This window comes from Oryza sativa, chromosome 1 (genome assembly GCF_034140825.1).
Source record: "Oryza sativa Japonica Group chromosome 1, ASM3414082v1".
Classification (NCBI taxonomy): Eukaryota; Viridiplantae; Streptophyta; class Magnoliopsida; order Poales; family Poaceae; genus Oryza; species Oryza sativa.
This window is the reverse complement of record NC_089035.1, coordinates 10,936,912-10,957,168: the sequence shown is the minus strand read 5'-3', so window position 1 is coordinate 10,957,168 and position 20,257 is coordinate 10,936,912. Positions and strand designations below refer to the sequence as shown.

General features: G+C 42.2%; 1 protein-coding gene across 2 annotated transcripts; it reads right to left on the bottom strand.

The window, feature by feature from the left end:
• Positions 1–16,692: 16,692 nt before the first annotated feature.
• On the bottom strand, positions 16,693–20,045 carry LOC4326725 (WAT1-related protein At1g09380). 2 transcript variants are annotated; one of them, XM_015776682.3, is made up of 4 exons: positions 19,670–20,045; positions 18,689–18,751; positions 17,401–17,932; positions 16,693–17,309 (listed from the first exon to the last, which is right to left on the bottom strand). In XM_015776682.3, the coding sequence occupies exons 1-4, from the start codon at positions 19,849–19,851 to the stop codon at positions 16,944–16,946; spliced, it is 1,143 nt and encodes a 380-aa protein (XP_015632168.1). In that variant the 5' UTR covers positions 19,852–20,045; the 3' UTR covers positions 16,693–16,943. The 2 variants fall into 2 exon arrangements, with proteins under 2 accessions (XP_015632168.1, XP_015632176.1); XM_015776690.3 differs by having other exon boundaries at positions 19,676–20,045.
• Positions 20,046–20,257: the final 212 nt, after the last annotated feature.

Genomic DNA, 20,257 nt, shown 5'->3' with positions numbered 1-20,257 from the left:
CCCGTGACCTCGCGCAAGCAAAGTCACGTCCACTGTGGGCTTGGTACCCTATACCAGTGCCTCCATCCGATTTTTGGACACATATATGGGTACTTGCACTGTGGGGTGGGTGGCCTTAGGCCAACTTTTTGGGCTAGGGGTATGGACCCCATAGCTTGCACTGTGGGAGGCCTAACTGGCCAATGGTGGGCTATCACAACACTGCCTTGCGTCCACGTCGATAGCTACTGACATGACATTCCCGTCGTCTTGTCGGCCGCTGAAAACATGGAAGCTTTTCCCAAGCAAGAGATCCTGTTGCGGCCTCAAGGAAGACAATGGCTTATTGTCCTCATGCGGCTCTAGCTCTACCAAATAATTGATTAGTACTACTGTTGGAATCTACTAGGGGTAACAACAGAGCGGATTTAGACGGATAGTGGTCATACCATATCCTAAACCATATTTTTTAAGCGGATTCGGAGCGGGTGCGGATAGTGTACAGATGCGGATGTGGAGCGGATTGTTCCGGATATTGGAAATAGTGCGGAGTCGGTGCGGAATCGGCACGGAAATGGATTAAATTTATTAGATGTTATGTATATATGCAATCAATGCAACATCGAGTTAGCAATCCAAGGAACAATAATCAATAAATGACCCATCATAATAATTATATGATTAAGTGCTAAACAACATGAATACATGATGTCCATAATATAAAAAATATAGCTATGTGGGTGTGACATGAGATAATAAAAGCCTTAGACTATATGTTAATTGATGAATTAGGGCATTGGATGTATCAACTTATGTTATAAGCAATCGATAGAATGGTTATATATGTTGGTAATTTCCGATTATTCGACCAACGGCTTATCGGAAAATCCGACAAAAATGTCAGATAATCTACATCCGTCGGATTTTAGATATACCATATCCGCCTCATACTATCCGCATCCGCATCCGTATCCACCGTATTTTCTAAAAGCCCATACCATATCCTTGTTTCGGACGGATTCGGAGTGGATCGGATCGGATATTATCCGATCCGTTTTCACCCCTAGAATCTATCTATTATATACTAAAAGTCCATTTTAAACTTCCTACAAACGCTCTCATGCCACCACATAGGATTCCTATAAACGCTCCTAAACCGCGACGTGGTAATCTAATAAACCGGTGGACCCACTATTTTAGATTTTCAGTTATATTAGATTTAAACTTATATAGTGGACCCAATATTATATGGAATTATATCTATTTTTGAAAAAAAAATACACATGCCACGTCCCGCTTGCTCCGAGCATACGGGAGCAGGGCTGGCCCTGGGGGGTTAGTGCGTGCGGCCGCCTGAGGTCCCCAAATTAGGCCTCCTCCAACAAGGGTAAGTCAGCTAGTTCATAAATCTCCACATCAGCTTTTATATGATGTGGAAGAGAGAGAAGATAAGGAGAGAGAATGCACTATCTCTTCTTCAAGAGCTAAGCTCCTAAAGAAAATGTGAGAGGAATTGTGGACCCAAAGCATTTTAAACAATGTGCTATGAGACAATCTATTGGAGAGGTAGACTTTTTTGCTATCTTTTGTATGAGGTGCACTAGCTCAACCATTAAAGGAGGCCTTATAGGGGCCCCCATGGCTGATGGGCCATGGCCCATGGGGCATCCATCTACCATCCATCGCCTGATCGCCAGGCCTGAGGCCTGTCCAGACTTCAGCGGATGCCACGCACAAGCAGTCCAGCGAAGCGATTTAACGATCTGACTCCTCCCGTCGCGGCGTCGCCTCGATCACGCCACTCGCCGACTCGCGTCGCTGACGCCCCTCGATCGGACGATCACACCGCTGGCCGCTCGCTGCAGCGTTGCTGTCTCGAGCAGTCGAGCTCTCCGCTCTCGGCGTCTCGCGTGACGGCGTGACGTCGCAACTTCGCAAGCCTCTGCGTGACTGCGTCGTCGTCGAGGCCAACCGCCCGGCGGCGGCGCCCCCTCATCGGCCGATTGGCGCCAGGCGCCTGCTGCTCTCGGTCGCGGCTCACCACGCTCATCGGCTCGTGTCCCTCGTCTAAGGTAAATTTCATATGGTAAATTTCTCTATCTTTTTTTCCTCTTCATAAATAAAAAATTATTAGCTCGTGATGATTAATTTTTCAGCGCAACATTAATTAGGTCGTCGAGAAAATATAACATAGATCTAGAGACCGGCCGGTGGTTAAAACTAGTGAGTTACTGACACTCCCGCACACCCGATTGATTCATGTTGTTTTCCTTCCAATGTGGAACCATAAGTAAAAGAATTACTAGCATATTATATTCGCGTCCAATATTATTTTCGTAAATAATTTATTGGTTTTTATTCACATTGGAGCCTCTGTCAGTAAATCAATTACTCGCAAACATATTGTTAGATTAGTTCGTTATTGTTGAGTAATGATTATACTATCTAGTTAAATAGACACAAGTATTTTTCACGGACACTTATTAGCACATGGTAAATATTTTTGCTATGAGAAATATGAGAATAGTAACTCTTTTACAATAAGCCTACACGGCATGAATACAATCATAACATAGATCTAGAGGCAGGCCGGTGGTTGGTAGCGGAAATGCCTGGCGCTAGCTGGACATTGACAGCGGCGTGTCATGGAGGTGGCCGATGCTGCTCCTCCATGGCACTGGCCAGCAACCAAATTTGAGAATGTACTCGGCTGTATTCCCATGAGCATAATGTACTCTGCTGTGCCTGAAAATGAGAAAGCAAAAATTAAATCCGGACTACAATGTTCTTGGGCTCGCCTTACTCCCAGCCTACAATTGAACATTGTGCAACTCAGCGGAATGAGAAAGCAAATACTAAATCTAGAAATAAATCTGTTTGGTCAAGATGATCAGAATAAATCATTCAGCTGCAAGGTTCATTTTCTAGATTTTCTAGTTCAACTGAGCCGAATGAATCATTCAGCCGCACTATATTACAGATGGGCAGATGTCACAGTTCTAGAAGGGTTAAAACTAGAGGGTGAGCATTTAAGCAAAAACAAATATATCCATCTAAAAAAATAAATTCTCAGATCATGAATCATGATACATCTGTAAATAACGATATACTCTCAAGTCTGAAAATCACATAACATAAGGAGAGGACGGTGTTTCAACAAAAAAAAAATCATTACAAAAAACATAGACCATAAATCGCAAGATGCAGATGCTTCAGATAAACATGTCCTTTCATCACAATTAAGGGATGCGTGGCTCAACCAGAGTAAGCACGTCGATCCCCCATTGCCTGCATCGGTTAATCAAGAACAGAAACTACATCAGATGGGAAACATTGGACTAACAAACAAGCAGATCGAGATTACCCACCTCAGTTCTTAGGGGTGCAGATGCAACAACAAGTGCCGGGTGGAGAGCGGCATCCAGATCAGCTAGCAGCCCTTCAAACGCTCAGAACCTCCAGGGTCGTCAGCTGCTTGTTGTGCGGCTCTTTGGCTGGGCACCGATGAACTCCGGGTCGTGGTCGCCATCGACGCCGTGTCGGACCCTGCCAAGCTACTAGAGACCCTGTTTAAAGCAACTCTTTAAATCTGCAAACACAATTGCACTTTGCACAAATGCAATTTCAGCGACAAATTACTTGGGTTTCATTTTGCAATGTTCTGAAATTCTCAATAACGTGTACCTCTTTGTGATGCAGAGACCTTTGCCTTCCCCCTCTTTCCATTTTCGTGGTTGAATGCCTTCCCCCTCAAGAAGCGTCGCGCCTTCTTGTGGACAGGTACGGACTCGGCCAATGGGGGACAGTGCCGGGTGTCCTGGACGAGGGTTTGTCGTCCTAGGGATCTCGGTGGACTGGGCATTCCAGATCTCCGGGTGGCTGGTTTTGCCTTGAGAGTTCGCTGGCTCTGGCTTCAGCGCTCGGGACACCCCTACTGGTCTGATCTGAAGGCCTCTGTTGAGCGGAGCGTCTCCGATATGTTCGCAGCATCCACCTTCTCTATCCTGGGAGATGGTCAGTCCACGCTCTTCTGGACTGATCGGTGGATCGATGGTCGCTCGATAGCTTCTATAGCTCCTGACCTCCTCCACGTCGTGCCTCCACGCTTCCGGGGATCGCGCACAGTTGCTGCTGGGTTAGCGAACAACTCCTGGGTTGGTGACATATGTGGCGCCCTCACTGTCCCGGTCATCTCTCAGTTCCTGTTAGTCTGGGACGCGGTGGTTCCTACCCAGCTCTCGCCGGGTGTTGAGGATCACCTCGTCTGGCGTTGGACGGGTGACCAGTGCTACTCAGCGCAATCGGCGTATCAGGCGTTCTTCCTTGGCCAGCACTCTTTTGCCTGTGCCGACTTACTCTGGCACGCGAAGGGCCCTGCTAAATGCAAGTTCTTCCTTTGGTTTGCATTTGAGCAGCGCTGCTGGACTGCCGATCTTCTCCAAAAGCGTGGTATCGATAGCCACTCTGCTTGCCCCTTTTGCGCTCAGGAGCTTGAGACAGCGAACCACATCCTCATCGATTGCGTGTTCGCTCGGCAGGTCTGGCTCCGTGTGTTGTCCCCTCCTGGCTGGGCTGCCCTCTCTCCCCCTCGTGGCAGCTGGCTCCAGGATTGGTGGTCATCCTCTAGGGTATGTTTACCTGAGCACCTTCGCAGCAGCTTCGACTCCTTGGTACTCCTAGTCTCCTGGCAGCTGTGGAAGGAACGAAACTTCAGGGTTTTTGACTCTGCGCTCGCTTCGGTCGCAGTGGTTCTAGAGTCCTTCCGCTCGGAGGGCCAGCTGTGGTCTTTAGCCGGTGTTGCTTGTTTTGGGGATTTCTTGGGAGTGTAGCGTGGCTCTGCCCCCTCCCGCTGTTTGGAGTTGCGTTTTTAACCGTCGTAGTAGTTCCTAGCTTCCAGTCCCCCCCTTTAGGCATAAGCCAGTCTAGCTGATTGCTTTGTGTAACAAAAACTCTTTTCCTGCTAATATATTGACGTGCAATTCTTTTGCGCGTTCAAAAAAAAATGCCTGAATCGGCTTGCCTAGCAGCAAGCAGAAGTGCAGCTGGGCAGGCCAGATTTAATTTTTCTCTCCAAAAAAAGAACAAGAGACCTGACCTGATAAGAGAGAAGTCTCCGTGAATTTAGCCTCAATTCTAACGGAACAATGTTGCAAATCAAGAGTCCTGATTCCATCCGATCCATCTCCATCTCAACTTTGATTGATTATGTGTGGCTGGGCTTGGAAGGTCCTGTTTCGTGTCGGCAATCGCGGCAACAACGGACATGCCCGCGAGAGAAAAATAAGTTGCACAATGAGGGGCTGAGCATCAGGATACGGATGAAAATGGAACAAGGGAAAATCAGATTGACTCGCGTGGGAATCGGATTCATACATCACGCGGCTATTTCGTGTGTGTTGAAATCGGACACAAGTGATTTTTTTATTTCCTATTCTCTTTTCAGGGTCGATATGTCAAGTGGGATTAAAAAAAACATGTATATAGAAATTAAAAACCAACTCAAACACAGATGACGTACCAAAATTCCGGTAAAAACATCTTTAATTTTTATAATAGTAGGATATATGTATTTGAGGATATGTTGATTCACAACCACGATAGGTTGAACTTGGCATGTTATCATAGCAAATAATATATGACAAGGGGGCTTTTGCCCCTGGTCGGCATGTTATCGTAGCAAATAAAATATGACAGGGGGGCTTTTGCCCCCGCTCCGTGTAAAATCACTGGGGCCAAGGCCCCAACTTGATTAGTATTATTGAAGTATGCTTATATAATGTATGAAACGTTAAGTTGATATCATTGAACATCATAAAATTCTTTGTAAAACATTTAAGGAAACTAGCACGTGCAACATTTACAAATTAATTAGCAAAACATAACTAAAACATCAGTGAAACATCTTAATAAATCTACGTGCAACATTCAAAAGAAAACCATTTAATGGAAGTATTAACGAACGCTACTAATAGATTTATGGGGTCAGCGCTAATGCAAAACTAGGTAGCATTTTACAATGCAAGAAGCATATTAGGTGAAGTGTAATAACATATTTTGTATTGGTCTGTCACTGAGGACGACAGGATGGAAATGTCTCCAGCCTGATGACTCAGCGCAGCCTGCTCGCATGGACATTACATCCTTTTAACTGTACTTATGCTGTTAGATGAGTCTTTACTATATTTTTTTTCTCTAAGTGGTTTTTTATCTAATTTTGTAAATGTTATGAGTTGTAATTATTTTCATGTAATTTTTGTTATTTCTATATGTTAAAATATGTCATTCAACCTTTTAGATAAGAAAAAAAAGACGAAGCAATATGTTGGAATCATTGATTGTCATGACCTTCTAAATATTTGATATATTTGATGTGACGAAAAAGTTGGAAGTTTGACGAAAAAATTTTGAATCTAAACACGGCCTATATCGATATAGAACTGACGGTGGGAGTATGATTGTATTGATGAGACAGGAGAAACCACTTCTCATGAAAAAAACAACTATTCACACACATTTCAAAAAATAAGAGATAAAAGAGAGCAGTGGATTGACCATGAGTGTATTAGGATAGTGTAAATAAAGATAATACATTGTACTATATGTTAATTCTAAATTATTAAGTACTCCCTCCGTCATAAAATATTACAACTTTTGGCTGGATAGGACATAACCTTGGACTACGAATCTGGACAAGCATCCTGTCCAGATTCATAGTACTAGGATATGTCCCATCCACTCTAAAGTTACTATATGATGATGGAAGGAGTAGATGATGTGAACAAAACTAAAGGTGATTATTACTTCTATTAACTATTATAAAACTTTCCCTTTAGCAACGTCATTAAAATTCACCGGCTAACCTTAAAACTCCTTGTCAGTGAACAGTCACAGAAGTACAGGGAATCCACTCCACAGTAGCAAAATTAATCTAACTCCCTGGCAATGGCATCGACTCCCTGGCAATGGCATCGACCGCCACTCACATGTGCGTGGGGCCCACACCAGAGACCGTTGACCTTGACCAGTCCACTCCCCTTTCACACGTACTACCTCCGTTTCGAAATGTTTGACGCTGTTGACTTTTTAGTATATGTTTGACCATTCGTCTTATTAAAAAAATTTAAGTAGTTATTAATTCTTTTCCTATCATTTGATTCATTGTTAAATATATTTTTATGTAGGCATATAATTTTACATATTTCACAAAAGTTTTTGAATAAGACGAACGGTCAAACATGTGCTAAAAAGTCAACGGTGTCAAACATTTTGAAACGGAGGGAGTATATCAGCCCGAGTCACCCATGTACTCCACTCATCACTCCCCCATCCCCACCTCAGCTCGCCGCTCGCGAGGAAACCTCCGCGACCTATGCCAAAGCTATGGCTGACGTCGTCAAGATTCGTCAAGTTTGATGCTTTTGCCATTGTCATCCTCATGCCATCCTCGGGGTTACCTCCGGTGATTACTGCAACGCTATTGGTGTCGTTCGCAAGTCTCCGTCGAGATTGACGCCATATGTTCGACGGTTCTAGCCACCGCGGCACTTCTAACTGGCGCTGCGAGGTCACTGAGATGCTTGGACGTTGTCGCCTTGCCGGTCGCAGCCTCTTCTCCGCGACACCGCCGACATCCATTCGCTCTTGTCGGTGCTATTATCTTCTTCACACTCATTGGCTTGCCGCTCGAGGAGAACGCCAACCGGAGCGCCACTACTTGATGCACGTAAGGTGTCATCAACTCCGACCGAGTCATGAACCATTTAGTTGGAGCTGTCGGGAATGCTGTCGAGCTACCTACATCCGTAGATGACGAGGCGCTGCCAAACAGTGCTCGTTCCCATCAACAACCGCTATTCGCCGGAGAAGGCCATTGTCATGTCGCGTTGTTGGAGCACGCCAAAGGTAGCCGGAATAGCTTCTAGGGTGCGGCACCAAGGAGCCACGTTGTGTCGCCGAGATGCTAGTTGTCTATACCGGTGCCGCCGTCAGAGCCACATGACTAGTCCGACATGATGACCGAGTGCCGCCGCCTCTTTGAGAACACTTCTCGGGAGGTCGGGGCTCAGATGGACCGCCTGACGGCCCGTGCGATATCGTCGGATGGGAGGGTGGCGCAGCTGGAGATGGAACTTGAAGTCGCCCGCGACGACCTTCAGAAGATGAATGAGATCGTGGCTGGCAACGAGATGCAACGTCTGGGGGTGGAGAAGAAGATGAACGACCTACAAGATCATATCTTCTCCATCCGCGACTAGCTTTGGAAGAGCTTCACCAGCCTGCACCAGCTGGCCTTGGAGTGCGGCGTGAAGTCTTCCATCCCTGCGCACCCCGACGAGACCTCAGAACCCAAGCTAGTAATATGATGAAAATATATATATTACAAAAATCAGGGCATATTAAGGATAATAGCTAAGGAAAATGTGTTCAGCTTCAGATTTAAACCACATTGTGGAAAAACAAGACACGCTCGGTTTATCAACAAACCAAATCAGCATGCTTATCAATAATATATAACAGAAATCCATCCATCAATCAAACGTGTGGCAAAGTAAACATAATAACCACAACCCAACTTCAAAAGTACAATATCACACCTATATTTTAAGAAAATGAGATCAAACCTATATTATGGACCTGAGTACGCAAAGGGGAGAAATTGAAGAGGACCACTCACGTTGCCTTGGGCGCTGCGACGCTAATCTTCTTGGGCGTTCGTGTCTCTCGCTCAGGGCCGTGTGCAGCGGAGGATCGGCAACAACGTGGTCATGGATGACGAGTGGTGACTCGTGGACGCGCCATGGGCAACGGGGGTTTGTTGCTGGCATGTTTCTATGTAGCAGGGGATTGGCACTGGTGTGGTCGTGGATGACGGGTGGTGACTTGTTGAGGCACCATGGGCAACGGAGGATCTTGATGCAGCGATCGAAAAAGTACTGTTCATTAAAATTTGTGCAATTTATGGTACTGATCTACTCACCATTCTACCAAATTGCTCTTGATTTCTTAATACAATAATAAATAGGAGTTACTAAGCAAAAAACCGACAACAAAAGTTAGTGCCACAAAATATTCTTAGTAGAGCAAAAATCCACTTCACCAATTGCACTTATTTGCTTGAATATTAATGCTAAAACCTATCCATCCATCCATCCCTCAACGGCATTTAACCGAACATCTACTGGGCACTGGATCGATCCCTCAACGGCATTTTATTGAACACCTACCGGGCACAATACAATACGTGCATAGAGAAAAGAATTCACTTCATTGGTTGATCATCCAAGTCACAATCAATTATCAGCAAGAGGAGTGAACTGGAGAGGAGCAGAGACTGAACGGAAGTTGTGCGGCGTCGATCTGGAGTTCATGGTTCGCGAAGGAGATCGTCTTGGCGGCGCGGAGGCAGGCTCCCGGGCGGAGATCGGCGGCGGCGAGGGCGTATGTGCTCCGACGCCGCACATTGGTGGTGACATGGAGGAAACCGGCGAGGAAGGCATCGTTAGAGACGCCGACGGGAGGGATCGGTGCGAGCGGTTTAGGATGGCGATTTTTTTTTTGAGAATCACGAAATTGAGGGCGAGAGAGGGCGGTACATGAGTTACTCGGGGGGGGGGGGGGAACGGAAATTACGGGATAGAAAGAGCGTGAGAGCGTGGATGTGTTTGGATCGTTGGATGAGGACGGAGCGATGACTGCCGTTGGATGTGTCACATGATGAACGATGAATAAGTAATAAAAGTATTTGTTGAACCGATAAGTACATCGAGAATAAAAATTTTGAATCAGAAGCGGCGTGACCGTAAAAAAATCGTGAGTACATAATCATCTCTAATTTTTATAATAATAGAGATAAAAATTTGAAGGGAAATCAATTGAGAAGGGAGATAGAGAGGGGTGGCGGCGCTTGAGTTCACGGGAGAGGGAGGAATGGGGGCAGGGAGGCGACGGAGGTGGATCACACACATGCGCGGCGCCAGGCAGCGGTGTCTCCGAGTGGGCCAGGGAGAGAGGGCGCGGCCCACGGGGGAAGAAGGAGGGAGAGAAGAGGCCAGGCCGGGTCGAGAAAGGGAGGGACGAGAGAGAGGAGTAGACTTCTCCCACGGGCTGAGGAAGACGAGAAGGATTTTGGGCTGAAAATGACCTTAAAATGGACAGAGATTTATTTTAGTTTTTCTTTTTACTAGAAAAATGCCCGTGCGTTGCAACGGGTGAAGGCTATTTTAATCTTATTATTGTTATATACGTTTTAGTTTAGGTGAAATCTACTGTGAGAACTCGTTTGAATATATATTTTATCCAACTTCCTTTCGTGTTGATTTGGTGTTTTTCATCATCTAAATTTGAAAATTTAGAGTTCTAATTTGGGAACTTTTGAAACGGGGGTTTCATATTTGGCTTGTGAGTTTGATTGCTTGTGGTTGTCGGCCTTGCGTGGTTTACACAGGATGCGGAAGACGCATGCTCGACGCGAGGTGGTGGAATCAGACAGCGCGAGCGCGTGCGACGACGGACGAAAAAAATCTACGGAAGCCAAATTTAAATTCAGTTTAATTTATTTATTACTACATCCGTACTAATCAAAATATAAAAATTTTTATAGTTGGACACAAGTATTAAGAAAACTTGTGAAATTAAATAGGAACAAATTCTAAAGACTAAAATTATTAAATTTTGAGATGGAGAAAATACCAAATAGCATACTCTATGGCCAATCACAATTAGAAGATTATGGGCTGATACGTTACTTGGGCTGAGGCCCGGGCAGGCATTGAGGACGTCAGCCCCTTCGCTGTCCGTCTCGCCTGCAATACCTGTCTAATCTTTTTTTTTTCTCGCTAATAAACGAAACGGCTAAACAGAATAAACGAAACCGCAAAACAGAAACAGAATTGGATTAGAAAGACGTACGAAAATTTGTGGCAAAAACATCTTTAATTTTTATAATAGGTAAAGATATGAAAATTTGAGAAAGGTTATTGTTGCATTAAAATTATTTATTATTCTCTTAAAATTCAAGTATATCCCTTCTTTATATAAAGTTAAGACCTAAAGCTGCCTCCTCAATTCGCCACATCATCAACATTATATCAGCCGTTCGATCTCTTCCATGTACACGTCCTCAGCCATCCGATCGTTCTAACATCAGCTTGGATTCAATCAGAGAGTTTGTTCTTCCGAGAAAGCATGGCCCACTTTTGATCAAAAGCGGGCGAGATCCGAGGGGACGCAAGATTAGCCGATCGAGTAGCTGACGAGCTCATGAGGATTAACAAAAATCCTTAGATCCAACCAGCACTAGGGAGGTCAGGAGTCATTGCCTGAAACTACTGCTGGTCGACTGCCTTCTCCACTGTACGGGCATGAAATTAAGTTGTGCTCTATTTACTACCACTTTTATTCACGTTTAATCTCCTTTCCTCTCATCTCACATATATTCTCACTTCCACTCCTCCCTGTTAAAGCACCAAGCCCTGTAGCTAACAGGTTGCAGCTTCATATCGCTTTGCCATGGAACATCATTTGCTGCCACATCACTGTTCTCGATTACCTGACGAGGGGCTTACTCTATGAGCTCTCCGTACAAACATGCCAATCTAATATTTTCGTCCAACATCATGATTCATTATTTTTTAAGGTATTCTTACTTCTTTCTGTTTGAGATTGTAGCTGAATTTTCTATGTTAGATGGGAGAATTCAGTAAAAAAGAGTAGAAGAATGTGGTAAGTTGGCTTTGACACTTCACATTCTAATTAATAATGAATATACATTACTATTAACTAGGAAGGTAGCCCGCATGCGCGGACATATTATTTAATCTTGTTTGAACTTTTATAACAAATGTTTATGTGTGGATGATATTTTTAAAATATTTTTTGAATATATTTTAAACGTATGTTCGTTAATAACTGGTTTAGACATATTACTTGAAATTGTATATCTTAAAATTTATTAGAAAATAATGTTTCACAATAATGAAGTTAGTTCATATCTATTTGTATTATGTATGATTCTTTTTTTTTAAAAAAAAATTGGAGTTTCCAAACTTTATGTAACATTTTTTATTTTGTATGCCATGGATGACTTTAAGTAACATTTTAAATTTATTATATATTAATGAAAGATATTTTCTATTAAAAATATAGCTAATGATACTACTTCATCTAATCGAAGATAGACTTAAATTATTTATATTCCCTTTGTCACATAAATCGAAGGAGTTGAATTTTATCCCAAAACAATAGAAGAATTTATATGTAACTGGGACAAAAGTGATTTTTTTTAATACTACCACGTTAATCTCCAAAGTACCTATCATATTTTGACAAATATCTATAATATATATATCTATAGTGTAGTGCATGTTAGTTCAGTGTTCAGTTTGTTTTCAACACCTATTGTTTCTAGTCATATGAGACGCCATCGGTAATTTGAAGAATACATATGTACATTTAAATCAGCGTTGTGTATTCGTCAAGTGTTTTTTTACACCTAAAATATGATGTGTAATTATTATCATAACATTAATTATTACATGTCGGCTGTATATTTGTGATGTATTTAGGGCTATAGATATTTAATAGTTTATTTATTTAAAGGAATATAACCGGATCACAAATTGGATATATAATTTTAAAATAATTTAAAAGATAAAATGCTTAAAAGCATTGATTGAGTATTTTATATTTACATTTGTGTAAATTTGAAGATTATTATATTTTATCCTTACATTATAGAAAATTCATTTTTAAGGACTACCGATTTTTTTGGCTTTATCATAAGTATGTTTTCGTTTTCCATTCTTTGTAAGCAATATTGTTTTTTTCAATCATATGTACATACGGAGTACTTTTTCCGGTCAACAGTTACATATTTCTCATGTATTTGTATATAGGAGAAATGTATTTTTTAAATAATAAATCTAACCTAATGGTGTAAAATGAAACAACTAAATTATGTTGTTTTCATTTTTACAAATGTAGATTTAAATTAGTGTTGCGTATTCGTCAAGACACCTTATATGATGTGAAATAAAAAATTATCATAGCATTAAAAATTATATATATCAGCCTCGTATGTTAAGATACCACGAATAAATATCATTGATGGGATATTTCATATTTATAATATAAATTTAGTTTAACTACGTATATTTATGTACATTTCTAGAGTAATATATTTATTTTTAAAAAGTAGATAATACTATTTTATAAGACCATCTATCTTTTCCGAACTATACATTTTTTTATTGTTTTTATAGTAAGGGATTTTGAAAATACTATTTAAAAAACCATCGTGCATAGATTTTTCTTTATTCCAATGGACAGTACGTAAGCTTTATTTTTTTTCCAAGTCATATGTACGCACGGACTACTTATGTTTTTTAGCCTAACAGCGTATACATACACAGAGTAATAAGGTATTAGTTTTTAAAATAAAATACATCTAATCTAATGGTTTAAAATATTAGGTTCACCGATTTAAGTAAAAATCGACGGTGATATTTGCTTAAATTTATAGAGCAATAGATTTTATTTTTAAATAGTAGAAATCTCTATTTTAAAGATAATCGATTTTTCAATGGTCCTACATATGTTATGTTCGCTTTATTGTTTTTTTATAATAAGTCTGTGCGTAGTTTTTTTTCTTTCGATAAACGGTAGGCAAGATTTATTGTTTTTTAGTCCAACGTAGTATGAACCTAACTATGGAGTACTTGTGTTTTTTTTTCTTTTTCTGGTGAACAGTAAGATAAACGGTAATAAGATTCATTGTTTTTTAGTCTCACGTACGTACGTACCTATGGAGTACTTATGCGTTTTTGTTTTTCTTTTTCCGGTGAAGAGTAATGTATTAGTTTCCTTTTAAATAAAATACATGTAAACTAAACTAATGGTCTAAATTATCGGGTCCACCGATTTAAGTGAAAATCTACGGTGAGATTAGACATTGCCACGTGGCGGTCTATGAGCGTTTGTATAAGTGACACGTGGCAGCTTAAGAATGTTTTTAGAAAATTTAATGGACTTTTAGTATATAATAGATATATTTATTTTTACTACGGTGGTTGTCTGCCCGCATGTACTGCCAGATCTTTGCCTTCACCCACTAGCCATCCTACACTCCATTCCCAGAAGGAGATGACAAACCGAGAAGCTGAAGACTACAGGCAGCAGTGGCTTCATGGCATTCCAATTCCAGTAGTCCAGTACCAGTCCCTGACAGGAGATTTTTCAAGGTATCTTCAACTCTCACGTTGATTTGAGGTTTTCTCATTTTTAAATAACCATACGAATAACGTGGTAAAGAAGATGATCATACGCTTTTGTATCCAATCTGATTCAGAAAGGAAAAAGTAAAAGCTCTGAACTTATTTCAGGGAATACTTTTAGTTATATTATCGCTATTAATGTTTTGCTATAGCTCTTTCTATGTTCGCAGGCTTCCACAATTTTGTGGGGCTTCAGTTTGAGATTTTAATTGGTATGAGGATATTAGCAGATTCTGCAATTTATTTATTTGATGTATTTTCTCTTTTGGTAATGGGTTAATTACTCTGATTCGTTCCTCAAGGAATGTTCACAAACCTTCTATTTATAGTGAAATTATTAGCTTCAAATGTAGTCTTTCTACAATTACTAGGATTTGTCCTTTGCTTGATCATCCAGGATAACGCAATAGGTGAACTATTTTCCCGTGGTTTCTTCATGATAACAATGCACATACTTCAACCTATATTCATTTTTTAACTCCTTTTGCAGGCTATGTACGTTGTCTTGCTTCATTTAAACTTATGAAATTAGGAGACAAGATATTACAGTCAGACATCATTTTCTGATTCCTTTGTTTATCATATGACTTGGAATATTAATGTTGACTATATGCATATATGTCTCAATTAAGATTTACATGCGCAGGCAGAAAGTATATGAGATTGTCACTAGGAAATTAGAAAAGTGGCTGAACTAAAAACTAGGTAGTTCTATCAAGTACTAATAACAAACTCTTTGTAGATAGAAACAACTTACTCATAGCAGTTTTATGTGAGTACAATCAATCTCTGAAATTAACTCCTTCTGTCACTTTTTGCACATCTCCATTTGTCCAACTCTTTCCGAGCAACATTCATATAAGGGCATTACCAACCCAATGACTAGGATGGTGTCCATAGCATTAAATAAGTTGCCACCTAGGACAAAAAATGATGTGGCAAGTGAATAAATAAGGAAAGAGAAGGAAACCATGTCTTGCATGAGACATGGTTTCTACACAACATCCAAGGCATCATGTGAGATAAGTAGCATTAAATTGAAGTATGGAATAGTGATGTTTGTATTGGAAGAGTAGTGTCTAGTACTAGTTTCTTGATGATGTGGAGTTTATGGAAACCATGTCTAGTGTTATGGGTTGAGACTGCCCTAAGTGGTTCTTGCTAAAAGTCTCGTAGCAAGATGTGGGGTATCACATAGTTTTTTAAAATATTTATTGTTCTTGTAACTGCTGCTCTCTTTCCCTAAGGTGGGAGAGGGAGATGGGCCGGTGGTTGGTGATGGCCCAAGAGGGAGAGAGAGAAAGGAGGACAAGAGGACTTTGGGCCGTATTCGGGCCAAAGAGAGGGAGAGAATTATTTTTAGGTTATTTATTTTAATTAACTCTAAAATTTTAATTAAAATTATTTACATTACTCTAAAAATTCTAGTAAAAATTGAGGGACAATTTAGAGCATGGAGAATTTAATAAAAATAGTCCAAGGCACTTTCAAAAAATTTTCTTGTATGTATTTCAGTATTTGAGATTTCTTTTAAGCTTTTAATAATTTCTAGTATTATTTTAGTGTTGTTTTTTATTAATAATAGAAAAGTAATTTCTATTATTCCTTATAAAGGTGATTTTTTAACTTGGGATGATTTTATCAGAATATGACATATAACTTCTCCGTCTAAGAAAAGACTTTTGATCATTATCTCGAAAACTTAAACAAGTCTTACAACAGTATCAAGAAAAGGATTTTGTACTTAACTCCTACTATCATATGTGCCAAGTCCACACCGCAGATCCGCAGTCCGACAGCCTCTCTCCGCTTTCGGTGAGGATTCGGTTGTGGCGCAGTCGAGAAGATCGCGAAACATGGGGAATAATACTATATCACTTCACAAATATGCAAGTTAAAATTCATATTCTACACCTCGCAACGAAAAAAACAAATTTGGCTGTGAATATACATTAACTAGCTGTAATTTAATTTGTTTTTTTGTCGACGAAAAAAACAAATTAAATTACAGCTAGTTCGACGAAAAAAACAAATTAAATTACAGCTAGTTAATGTATATTCACAGCCAAATTTGTTTTTTTCGTTGCGAGATGTAGAATATGAATTTTAACTATGTGATATATCACATAGTAATACATTTTCTTAATTTTTTTTATAACCATTTAAGTGACATGCAAATAACAAGAGGATATCCCTTGAGGGCGTGGGCGGAGACAGGCCTAGAGCAGCTAGGGCTTGAGCCCTAGGCCTACCTCCAAGAACTTAGTTAATTTTCTTTAATTCACCATGTAAATTTTGTAAAAAATGAATACCCCATTAGTTGAGCCCTACCTTAGGCCTACTCTTATGCGATTTCTGGCTCCGCCACTGCTCGAGGGACCACAATAGTTTGCCAACAACATGTACCAATACAATGGGACAAATTAACAAAGTCTTCCTCCGATGAACAGAGCAGCTGCACAAGTGCACAATCCATTTTTAATGTCAAGAACCAAGGCACAGGTACAGTCTCACACACCTCCCCCAACTTTTACCTAGCTACTACTAGCAAACTCCCACATCTATATACTACCGCACCAATTGATATCCCCAGCAAGATGTAGTTGTCACACATGCAACAGCCTGTGAAATGTGCAGCTAGCGCATATATAATCAGGTGATCCGCCATCCATATGCCCCGGTGCGCCATCAGCTTCAGTTGCTGCAGCCGTTCCGGGTCGTCTCGTGCTTGTTGGTGGTGGTGCAGAACACCGGCAAGGTCGTCGCGGCGTCGGCGCCCTTGCCGTTCAGCTCCACCACGCCGCCGCCGCCGCCGCCGCCGTCGAGGTCCGATGGCGAGCCCATCTCCCTCGCCTTCCCCCACAGCACCATGTACAGCCCGGCGACGATCAGCACGGACCCGATCGCGCTGCCGACGTGTATCTTCTCGTCGAGGATCGCCCAGCCGACAATGGCCACGACCACCAGCATCAGCGGGCTGAACATGGACACGAACAGCGGGCCGCGCACCTGGATGCACCACGACATGAGCGCGAACGCGATCCCCGACCCGACCACGCCCTGAAACCATCATCATCATCAACAGCTCTCGCGTCAGAAAAGAAAAACGAAAATCGGTTCGATCGATCGGTTTCGTGTCGGCGCAACTTACGATGTAGAGCACGGAGTAGAGGCGGATGTCGAAGCCGAGCTTCCACACGGCGACGCTCCTGTCCATGGCGGCGCTGACGCCGGCGCACTGCACACCGGCCATCAAGCACATGATGGTCGTGCTCGTGTACGGCGCCGAGAACCGCTCCGACATCTTGGTCTGTATGATGAACCACACGGCCCACGCGGCGCAGCTGAGGATGATGAGGACGTCGCCGAGGACGGCGGCGCCGCCCGCGGCTGGCGCCGCCGCGCCCGACGCGGCGCTCTCCGCGAACCGCCAGTGGATGGGCGACGCCCAGAGCCTGAGGAGCGGGCCCTTGTAGAACGGCATGATCATGGAGCCGCCGACGCAGACCACCGTGCCGAACACCTTGGCCTGCCCGGCGGCCGCGCTCAGCCGCACCGACTCCATCCGGAACGCCGCCGCCATGGCGAACGTCAGCGCCGGGAGCGTGTTGCTGAGCGCGCACGCCACCGTCGGCGTCGTGGACTTGAGCCCCACGAAGTAGAGCACCTGGTTCAGCGTCGCGCTGCACACGTACATGCCAAATTATTAACTGTTGCGGTTATTTAAATCACATTAGTTTCTAAATAAACATTTCGAAATGTGTGCGCGTTGGTGCTAAGTTTTGATCTTGTCAACATATGTTTGGCCGTTATTTGACTGGATAGTAAAAAATGGGTAAAATCTAGTAACATGATCACAACATATAGTTGAATTTGCTAGTCGATCTAAGATTGAACGCGGCAAAGTGTCAGAACAGGTGAGGCAGAACAGAACAGGGTCACACCCCTGCTACTGTAAGTTGTATTCACTTTCCAAACTGCAAATTCAGATTATAACTTGTTGGATTGAAATAAAATTCCGGGACAAATGAAGGTTTCATCCAAAAAGCAATTAGTTAAACTGCTAATTAATTAATCAGTTTTGCATTGGCTGCAACCTTTTAAGTGGCCTGGTTGGGTTGTGGTGATCAACTAGAGTACAGTTTATTCAGTTTGTCAGTTCGCCATTGGTAGCGTTCTTTTTAGAGAGGCAACGGCATGACACAGAATAAGCATGTTCCCTATCCCTGGAAGAATAAGGAACACATGTGGAGTGCACAAACATGGCCATCTCAACTTCAGGGGAAAAGAGACAGTTTTGCAAGAAATCGGCTCCTTTGATGGGCAAGCCTAGCTAGCGATTCATTTTTCTTCTTTTTTTCCTTTAATTCAGGAGATCATTGCTGCAAGTTCGATTAATTCAGTGACATGTTTAACTGGTTAATGGAGAGAGTACTTACCCAAAAATGGAGGAGAAGAATATCTGGACAAGTACTTTCTTGGTGATCACCATGCCACTCTTCCTGCATGCATCCATGTAGGTTGAGTACTGATTAAAACCACTAATATCAAACTTGATTCAAAACGGTTAATTCATTTCCAACAAACAAAATCTTGGTTATTAAATTGATTGATTGATTCCACGCAAGAGCTAGATACAGCTGGTTATGTGAGATCAGCCTCATATGTTGCTTAGTGCATGAACATTTAAGACATTCAATGAGGTTAGTAAGTCCAGTTAATGAAGCTCTCCTTGGGGGTTGTAATCCCAGTTGGCACCAGGTGTAGTACATTCACATGGAGAATATATATTTAGAAATTACAGCGAAGCCATAAGTATGCCAATTGAATGGTTAGCCGCAAAAAAACAAAAATTTGACTTGCTTTCGTAATCACGCAGAGCAAAACAAACTCGACAGGACAAGAAGTCAGGAAGAGCATCCTCTACAAGAGGAAACTACTGGTAGCATTGTTACATGAATATTGAGAACACCCTGTATTGATTAATTTTTGCCCCTGTTTTTTTTTTGAAGGGAAATCAGCATGAGACTATGTCATTTTCATTAAATACAGTAGGAGTGCATGCCCTGTTTCTGATATAAGGAGAAAAAGACATCTCAGAGATGTACTGAATTAAAGTCCGTTCCTTTCTTTCTTCTGATGAAGGTATAACAAATCAAGAGTCAAAACATGCCAGTGACACTAAAAGAATCATTTATTTTGCCATCTGAAAAAAAAACAAACATTTCTTTGAATCTACTCCCCACACATGCAGGAATGAATGAATTCAAAGGGAAAAGAAAAAGACCATGAAAGAATGAATATAATATTCACTAATCAGAACAAGAAACACAAGGAAGGAATCGATCGTCGAGGGAACGAAAGGAAGTAGCTAGCTAGAGCGCAGCACGATGCGTAACGATATAGACATACGTACGTACGTGTACCTCTCGAAGTAGTAGGCGAAGGGGGCGAGGAAGACGGCGGCGATGATGTTGCGGTAGGCGATGAGGACGTAGGGGCTCATGCCGGTGTCCAGCGCCAGCTTGGACACCACATTCATGCCGGCGAAGCCCAGCTGCACCATCACCATGGCCAGCGTCGGCAAGCTCTCCCTCCCCATCTCCCTCTTCTCTACTCTCTCAACTCTCAACTCCCTTACTTCTCGACCGTGCTGCAAGAACTTCAGTTCAATTCCTCTTGAGAGAGAGAGAGAGAGAGATTTGTAGGGCGGTGGTATTGATATGATCAAGCAAAGCTATAGAGAGAGAGAGAGAGAGTGACTAGTGCCGCAGTAGCTCTCTAGCTATAGGTTGCAGCTGAGAGGAGAGGATGCTCGGGTGTATATATAGGTGATCATGCGGTACTAGGTGCTGTGTTGGAGAGAGAGAGAAGCAGTGACAGATCATAGATGTAGATTTGAGAGAGAGAGAGAGAGTCATAATACAGAGTAGACGGTGTGATGACTTGCGGCAGTGAAACCTGGTAATAACAGAAGAAGAAAGGGTAGTCCACAAGCAAAATGGCAG